At 30.5% G+C, this 10,000-nt stretch overlaps 2 protein-coding genes across 8 annotated transcripts in view; one reads left to right on the top strand and one right to left on the bottom strand.

Annotated features, from left to right (window-relative positions):
* The window catches only part of LOC125047228 (potassium voltage-gated channel subfamily KQT member 1-like), a 135,592-nt gene extending 132,825 nt beyond the window's left edge, over positions 1-2,767 (top strand). For all 7 annotated transcript variants that reach the window (XM_047645436.1, XM_047645435.1, XM_047645437.1 and 4 more), the window contains 2 exons: positions 334-458; positions 737-2,767. In XM_047645436.1, the coding sequence (XP_047501392.1) occupies positions 334-458; positions 737-1,200 (589 nt within the window). In that variant the 3' untranslated portion in view covers positions 1,201-2,767. The remainder of the gene's footprint in view (positions 1-333; positions 459-736) is intronic.
* A 1,829-nt stretch (positions 2,768-4,596) lies between these two features.
* LOC125047137 (protein unc-13 homolog 4B-like) overlaps positions 4,597-10,000 on the bottom strand; it is a 13,319-nt gene continuing 7,915 nt past the window's right edge. The window contains exon 13 of the mRNA XM_047645252.1: positions 4,597-10,000. This exon is cut by the window's right edge and continues 48 nt beyond it. The gene's annotated coding sequence lies outside the window, so the exon portion shown is untranslated.

The raw sequence follows: 10,000 nt of genomic DNA, 5'->3' as shown, positions 1-10,000 counted from the left end.
TACATTATATATACCATCACAGTATGGTATAGTCCAGGATAAGCACTATGAACATGTACTCCCTTTATGTTACATTTTTTATCATTTTTTTCTGTTGTTAGAAATTGGTATGCATGTCAGATTCATTAGTGCAAAACATCCACAGGTATACATTAAAAATTAGAAATGGATTTATTAGAAGAAAAAAAATAATAATAAATAGTAATAATAATAATAATAATAATAATTATTGTAAAATAATAATAATAAAAGATAAATGTTCCCATGCGAAAAATACAAATAATGTTAACTTTTCTCAACTTTTCCTCGTCACCATATCACCATGACCTCTAGCTCGCTGCCGTCCCGACACTCCTTGGAAGTGAAAGAACCCGACTTGCTTCAGGTGCCACAGGTCGTTCAGATAGAGCATTTGGCCGCCCCATACATCGACGATGACTGTGATTCTACCTATCAAGGTAAAAAATTTTGCTGAGGGGCTGAATTATTTTATCATTATCATTGATATTTTTATAGGTACTTTATTTTATATTTATGATGTAGTAGTGTTGATTATATGATCCAAAGAAACTTTTTATCTAATAAAAAAATATTAGTAAAGTAACGAATGAAAAGTATCTTTAGTGTCAGTGTGGTTATTTCATACATAGTAATAAACAAGTTATTAAGTAAATCAAATTGTTAATAGATAAGCAGTTCATCAGTAAGGTACTTCATTTATATATTCTTTTTCCAGATGATGAGTGCTGTACAATGGTAACTGAGTGTGATTCACTAATGATCTCAGAAGAGGATCATACAATTCAAGAGGAACCGGCCTCTCTCTGCGAAGAGAATGAAGTGTCAAACTTTGTCATACCAACCATTTCTGCATCTGTGGCTCAGGAGGCCACATCCTTGCAAGTTCCTCCCCCAAGCATACTAAGTCACACCTCAGATGTGAATCACCACAACAGCAGTCAGCACCACCACTCCAAATACCATTACCCAAGACACTCTCTCTTTAGCCATCACCACTCTTACCCGCCGCCATCGTCATATTCATCAGCGTCATCTTCATCGTCATACGCACTCCTGCCCGTCCTTGAGCCTCCTGTATTGGTGACAGAGAGCATTGAGCTTCATGCCACTGAGGGCTCTGCATGCTTGCCGCCAGAGATCATCACCACCATAGCAATGGAGGAGTCGTCATCTTCATGATGGTGCAAGAAAGGAAAACAATGCTTCTTGCTCAGGGCACTTGAAAATCCATTATTTTTTACCATCTTTCTCACTACTACATTTGTGTAGTTATACCTAATATATCCCTCTTTTTTCAGAGATATGAATTGTTCTAATTTTTTTTGTTAGTAGCTTTTGGTATACGAATTCTAGGTCAACATGTGAAAAATATTGGGAATGAGATCTCTCTAACTTTATGTTTTCCTAGTTGCTTGAGACAAAGTAGACTTGATTATGAACAATAAGCAGCAATGAATCAAGAAGGTCCTCAGGCACTGAGACCTTCTTTTTCAAAGTAATCTTTCACTTATGTCATACATGAGGTATCTGAGCTTTCTATGTGATAATTGCTTAATTTGTAAGATTAAGATTTGATTCTAAATAAGCCATGACCCTCAGTTCTCTTCATTTTCTTTACTGACCTTGTGAATTTTGCTGGAGACATCTGTATCACTCTAAACACATTTGGACAGCACTCAGACTCTTTAGTCTTCACCTAGAGGTCAATATAGTTCTGGATCAGCTACAGATAGGAGCTTAATTTCTCTTCTATTTTCACTCGGTAATATACATAATAGATTTCCCATAGTGGCTTATCAATGACTAGCTTATAATTTAAAGTCACTGGATAGTTTAAAGAATGAAACATGAGGAGAGTAGTATTGGTCATAAATTAACAGGTTTTTCCTCTTCTGGAGTGGGGATAAGCTTGTGTGTTCATTAATGTCAAAATGACATATATATATACATATGAACTCTACCTAAATGAGATTCTGTACTCACTAGTACTTTGACATGATGTAATGAAGAAAGTGATGGGTCTAATTATGAATATTCTATGAAATACATTTTCATATTTATATTCAGGTGTTTACAGTTAACTCTGATATAGATCAGAGAAAAAAAATACATCTTGTCACTTTTGGTGCTGGCTTAAGTCCAATTAAATATTCATATTAGTTTTAATATTAATGCATCCAATGAGTATATGATCTTTGACAGGGGATACTAAACCTTCATAATTTTATCTTATGAGTTTGGTTTCCTTTGTCATTTCATCATTTAGATCTCTTCATCACACAAAAAACTATGTCTTGGAAACAGTATTAGTAATTTCTGGTATTTGTTACAGTGAAAGAAGATTGCATCTCAATCAGCCCATGTACTCATGGAGATAATGAAGTCTGTTCATACGTTACCAGTCATTCTTTCTTCTTTTTTTCATCTTCTAGGCCAATGCATTTTATATAAATCATAATGTATCAAATACCATAATAACACTGAAGGGTTCCTGTTGCCAAGATTGTTCATTTCAAGCAAGCAAACCCTTGAAGGTAATAATGTTCATTTTTAAGTATGGTACTATTCCTTGTCTACCTTTCACGTGAAACTTTGCTGCCAGTACAATTCAAATCATGGATTTTCTAGCACCGATCCTCACCAAACATCTAACAGAATAGACGTTTGTGGAAGTTTTATCACTTCTTTAAAGATTATTTTCATACTTTGGCCTTCATGAAACCCCTAAAAAAAAAAAAAAAAATATTATCAAATCTAATTCATATCAAAGATATGGAAAAGGAAATCCAGAGCTTTGTTATTTTGGCATAGTAGTAAATTCTAATTACCGTACTTTTGATACACTCATTTAGAAGAGAAACAGGCAATTAATGACAGCTGTCTGATAACATTAATAAATGGATCAATAACAGAGGTAGACATATTGAAAGAGCAAGATAGATAAGCAGCTGAGAGAATAATTGATAGTTAAATATCAAATATCACCAAGCTGTAAAAATTGTATAGGATTGAAATTTAACTTATTTGTATTCATTTATATGGTAATATTTACTTTTGCATCAGCACTTTTTACTTTTTTCAGAGTGCATGTGCGTGTGTATATATGATGTGTGTGTGTGTGTGTGTGTGTGTGTGTGTGTGTGTGTGTGTGTGTGTGTGTGTGTGTGTGTGTGTGTGTGTGTGTGTGTGTCTACGCACGCCTGTGTGGGTGCGTGTGTGGGTGTGTGTGTGGGTGCATGTGTGGATGTGTGTGTGGGTGCGTGTGTCCATATGCATGTGCGTGTGTAAGTGTGCATGCATGCGTACATGTGCATGTGCGTGCGTAAGAGTGCATGTATCTGTCTGTCTGTTTGCTTGTGGTATATATCCCCTCAACCCTTTTTTTAACATCTATCTGTCAAAATCTTACTAAATCTATTCCTAGATCTCTTAGACTATCTTTTCAAAATGATAATATATAATTGTGATATTGTACAGGACAAACTCATAGTGGTGTATTTTATGACAAGACTGATGTATTTAAATATTAACATGCTGAAATTTATTTTTGATTGAGCAACTGTATGTAATGAGTCATTTTTTCTTAATGCAAGTATTTATTTTAATTAGATCATTAGACTGAAATGTTATTTTCAACAATTCTCTTTGATGAAACAACTAATTTGTCTTAGAATAAATCTACCTCTATACATATATCAGTGAAATTCCATGCATTTTCTAGATAATGAATGTCCTAGTCACTGTGAATAATGGTAATTAATTTTTCATCAGTATGTACTTCCCTTATTTAGTTGGGGATTATTATGTAATGATATTTAACAAAACTATTTACTGTTTACCAGTTTCATGATTTCCAAACACTATTTGCCACATATTTTAAAACATGTCTTCTTAAGATGTTTTATAGGTAATATCCCACTATGTATGATTTGCAGAGTATTTCTGTTTTAAAATTTAAGTCTCGGTTGCTTGAATCCATCTTATTAATGCTCCAGTAACATTGCTGTTATTAAAAATATTTAAAATTTGAAATGCGGCTACTATCAATAGTGTGCTAGATACAGTATTCCATTACAGTACAAATACTGCAGTTTACATAAGGTCAAACAATGTGTCTATGCACATTTTGGGTTCATGAATTGTATATGCATATAATCGTCATTTCCCCTCATATACAAAACAATCAATCAAATTTAATTATGTAAAATAAAAAGTATCAGAGATCTAAAGATCTTGCTCCTGTTCTCATCAAATTAAAAAAAGTCACCCTTCTTATAATGTGGCGTTAAAAAGTTACAATCAGCTTATAATACTCAAAGGAGAAAAACCTTTTAACAAAAATGTGTTAAGGCTTATGTTTGTCTTTCATGTCCATTACTCTCAAAAATCACAATCTTTCATCACCACATTTTCTTGTATTCTTTCACAATTTTCACAGTAAGTTATATATAATCATAGACTATATATACAGTTTTAAAAAATATATATATATATATATTAGCGGATTTTATAAACAGCCACTTTGATACATACTAGTGAGGATTCTACAAAAAAAAACTAAAAAAAAAAAAATAGTTAGATTTCATGCTTTATACACATAGAAGAAATTCAATAGAAAATTTAATAGCTCTTACAAGAAGCAGTTTAAAAAACACTACTTAAATCTGCACGCCCTAGCAAATACATAAGAAATTTATACGCAAGTTAAGAAAATAGATCAGTTAGTAATGGCAAGGATAGTTTTTATATTCATTACTTTTTTTTATACTAAGGAAGAAGATAAAAAAATCTAAGACAGGCAGCTTTATGTCATGCTCCTTCAAGGCAAGCTAATTTGGGCCTAATGCTTTAATTGCTTATGGCTCAATCTCCTATTTGATTATCTCACATTATACATCATAAAGTTTACCTTCTTTAACATGCTGTTTTTCAGCATATCTGTATTAAATAGAAATTTATATTTTTGGTAAACAATATATTGTCATTTGAATATCATGACTGTACTTCTTTGTATATAGTTACCTTTTTTTTTTAATCTTAGATTATACAAAAAGCATAATATCTGTTTAAGGAATCATACTTCTGAGCAGAATTTAAAGTGCCTAATCTAAGAATAAATATTTAGTTAGAGTTTCATTATCTTTTACATTATTTTCTAAAATATATTTTCAGTATTATTTTGGGATTTTTTTTCTTATGATAATTAACAGCTTCATATACTCTAATTTAAAGTGCCACATGAATATTGATAAAATTAAATTATTGCAAAAACTGTAACAAAAGTATTCAACGAATTACAAAACCATTAAGATAAAAACATCACAGGTTTAAAAAGCAAGTAATATTTTTTAATCAGAAGATCAACATGTATCATGTATCGCATTGTGTGTCCAAAAGTTCTAAAAACAAATCAAATATATTTCATATTCACTAAATAAAATTGATCCATTTCTCAACCAAATCAACAGCAATGTATAAAGAAGGTAGACTTTGTTTTCCAATGTGTGCAGCCCTTCCCCTTGCTTCTATTGTTATGTATTGATATAAAGAATTACGTCGACCCTTGTGGGTTATTGAGATTTTCATATCTGTATATATGGACGGTTTTTTCAGTTAGTGAGCTGGTGGTCAAGGATCTTGGGAATGTACCCAAAACTAGGTCACTCTTACAAATCACATCTGTTGTTAAATTTTATAAACAGGTCTTTACAAATGGATTGTTCTTCATACAGTTAAAATATAAAAAATACAACCTTGAAATGGTTAATGATATTGAGAAGAGAAATTATGACAATATGTTGAGTAATATAGGTTATTCACGGTGTATTCATTTTTAATCAGGTTCGTGTATTGTCAATATATTTTCAGAATACAATGGAAGATTTAGTTGCTTGAAAATATTGTAGAGAAAATTGTTAATTTAGTTGCCTAGCTATTGTTGTTATCCTGTTATATTGTTATTCATTTTAGTATTATATATCATGCTTTCAGTGAAGTTTTGTCAAATGTGAAAGGAATGAAAATTGCTTCCAAATTTTGCTCATGGCACATAAGAGTTTAAAAAATATAGCGATAAGTTGTTATATAAGTTATTAATCAGCAAAGCCAAAGGTTTCAACTGAAGGTGCCTGGGTTGTGGACAATTAATGTTTATTTAATTTGTTAAAATACAGTTGTTGTTTTTTTCTTTCTTTTTTTGTCAAAGTCCAAGAAGAATGTCTGTATGAAACAGTAGCCAATTTGTTATGATTAATTAGGATCTTATTTGCTGTTTTAGGGACATGAGTATAAAGAGCAGATGCTACATCCTTTACGGCAAGAGACTGCTGCCTGCCATATCACACTGTTACAAAGTTCTACTGTAGCTTCATTAGCCAAATTTTGTTACATTTGCTGGCATCTCTAATATGAAGGCACATTGTACCATAGACCATTTTCACATTGTAGAAAGGCTCTGTTATGGAAGCAAAATATACAAGCTGATTAGCATGTATAATATATGAATATTATAATATTCATTGTTTGGTTATTGTGAATACTATATTTGCCAAATAAAGATTTTGCAATCAATGCCCAGTTTTTGTTCCTTTTCATGATAATGAAATACAGATTATTTGGAGTATTATTTACTTTAAACATTTTCTTCCATCAATTGCTGTATTATAGAGTACAGACAAGTATAAGTTCCACTGTTCTAGTCAATTTTGTTACCCATTTTCATTACAAAAAGAAAACTGATGTGTACCAAAACTTGTTAAAACAATGTTACTATTATTTAATTTATAATAATAATTCTATTTGGTCATAATAGGATCCACTCAAAATGAGATTTTTTTGTGCTGTTTCTGATATGTATTATTACACCACAAGTAAAAATAACAAAAATATTTTTTTTACAAATTACATTTCACAATCAATAGTTTTATCAACCTAGGATAATGACATTCACTTTTATAATCAAATGCCACAATACATTTTCTTTGTAACTTGAAGTAAAGGAGAAGTATATAATATCAACTTGGTTATACACTTCTTTGTTGCTGCAGTACATTTATTAAAATGGAAACTGACACAATTAAAAAGTTTCTACAGTGGCTATGTTTTCATTTTAACTGAGTGTACATGTTAGTGTTTGCATTTGTATTCAGTATATATATTGTTGTTTTTTAAAGGACTTAACCACAACCAAAACCATAAAAGTTTAGTTTATGTGTGTAAATACTAAATATTATTCTATCATTCATATTTACCTTGAAGGCTAAGTGACATTGCTTTGATTAGTAAGAATCAGCAGTACAAATGTCTAGACACTATAAAAATATTTGCGAACAAATGTTATTATCCTTTCTATAGCTCTTTTTACATTTATATGTACTGAAGAAATAAATGATAATAATTGTAAAATAAATGCAAAATACAAACATTATGATTTTATCACATTATAATATGTGCAGCACACACCATAGGAGCATAATCTGGAAATTTAACAAATATCATTAACAAATTTTTGGCATATTCTCAAAATTAACAAAAATAAATTAACAAAAATATCCATAAGCCAAACATATGTTCAGACAGAATTTGGTAAATATTCTAAAATTGGAATATTATATATAATGCCATATTTAATGAAAACATACACAAATATTTTTTCATACCAACAATTGCACAATTGAACCATCTGGCAATCCTCATGGTGCAATACATAGCAAAAAAAAATTAATTTTAATATGGAGCTCTGAAATCCCTAAAAGATATATATATATATATATATATATATATATATATATATATATATATATATATGCCATTTTGTTTTGTTTTTTTAATGTTAAATCATATAAAAAAATATGAATACCTTTCACTTATGTGATTCCTAAATTACCATTTCAAATACCAATCTAAATTCTTCTCTGAATTAAAGCTTAATAACCGTATAATACAGATTGTGTGACATAGTAGTATATATACATAATATATACATCTAAACTACACAATAACATATCACATTACCAGTTACATAGAAATAGTTTTATATTCAATCCTCATTTAACAGTATATACAGAAACAACCCCTTTATGTTATTTTACTTCTTTTTCTTGAATTAACCAAAAAAAAAATACTATAACATGTGTTATTCATAGATCATATCACTCTAACACTGTGTGTATATATAGTCTCCAAATGATTTATCCACAAATTGGCTTATCAAGTATGCATGATTATGAATTCTGAGGTACCATCGTGAACAATAATAGTGTGGAATGGAGTATGTGAAACAGGAAGCCTCATCTCTGTTGACCAAAGACTGTCATAAGACACTTTTTGGTGTTCCTGGTCTTCATTTACAATACTTTAAAGACCATCACAACAGCCACATTAGTGTTAATGTACTGTTGCCAAAATAATTGACTGAAATATTACACTGAAGTTGACAGGTCTCATTTTATTGTTAATGTATTTCATACGATCAGTCTTTAATTAAGTGAAATCAAATCATGTAGAAGCAATAAATATGGGTTGTTATTTATTAACATAATTAAAATAGAAATCCAATGATAAATTATAAAATAAGAAAAAAATGTGGATGCAGTAAGCAACTGCAAATCCTACTTTTTCCTTCATCCGGCAACCCCAGCTTCCGGTGTCCTTTGATTGTTTGATAAATGAGTTTACATTTTCATATTCAATCAGTCATACATAACAATTAAACTAATCATGTAGAATTTAATGTAACTATGTAAAAAAACAAACTATGAGAATAAAAACAGATCTGATAAACACAAATACTGCCCCTTCTAACATGTATCATATAACACTTTTGGTGGCTTGAAGATGCACAAGGGTAAAGTGTAAATCATTTCAAAATCTCTATTCACATAATTAAAATATCATTACATGACATATAATCCAAAGTACTAATAACAATAGAGCCAGAGGGTACTTATTTTTAAGCCAAGGCCCTGTTGATATAAAAGTTTATACTATATGCTATCATAGATAAACTGCAGCATCAAATGTAAACTTCCTCTCCATTTCTAAAACAAACCCAGTAGCACTCCACACAATCGTTTGCTTGGTGAATTTGTTTCTTAATGACCTTGGCCCCATTTAAGGAGGCGAGGTCAAATCAAAGTGTTGCACAACAGTTTCTAATTGACAGAAACGATGACTCTAAGTAGCACCCGTTTTGCTACATTGTTTAATGTAAAACTTACAAAATTGTTACAAAAATTCTTTTGTAAAAGAAAAAATCAGTAAATCTTATAAATAGGGAAGGTTTATCATTCCGTTTAGTGTGTATTGCATTGTTTATATATCACAAATGATTCAAAATTACATGCATAAGAAATGTTACAAAATGTAGCTCTAAGACTAATGTATGTCTCCCATTATACTATGAACAGCAAGGCAAGTATAAACCATAAAATGTAATTCAAAGTCATTTTTTCAATGCTTCTCAGTAAACATTTTGCTGAAATATATACTTATTTATTACTTTGTTCTTTCATGTATTAACATAACCATGACCTATGTATTTTCTTACTATCTGGAACTTAATATAATATCACAAAAAGATGCTTTACAAGCTGGACAACCTATCAATATAAGTCACATTGATGTGGAAAATTCTCTATGACATTCTTTGGTAAAGTACTGTGAAGAATGATTAAATCATACAAACCATTACAATTCTGGGGAAAAAGTGTAGCATTTTCCACAGGAGTTATTATCAAAATACTTCAATATATGTAAATATGTAAATTAGTCACAGCACCACTAGAACTGGCCTCACAGTACAACTGGAATCTGCATGAAGGAGTGGTTATGTTAATTGCTATTTAACATTTTGAGGAATGGAAGAAAATAATTTTTCTGATTGACTATAAACAACCACAGAACAAATATTGGTTACACAAGCAATATCCTTATCAACCTGTTTATCATGAATATGTATGGATACTATGAGGTTCATTGA

This window comes from Penaeus chinensis, chromosome 40 (genome assembly GCF_019202785.1).
Source record: "Penaeus chinensis breed Huanghai No. 1 chromosome 40, ASM1920278v2, whole genome shotgun sequence".
NCBI lineage: Eukaryota > Metazoa > Arthropoda > Malacostraca > Decapoda > Penaeidae > Penaeus > Penaeus chinensis.
The sequence above is the reverse complement of the archived record's forward strand: the minus strand, read 5'-3'. Positions and strand labels throughout refer to the sequence as shown.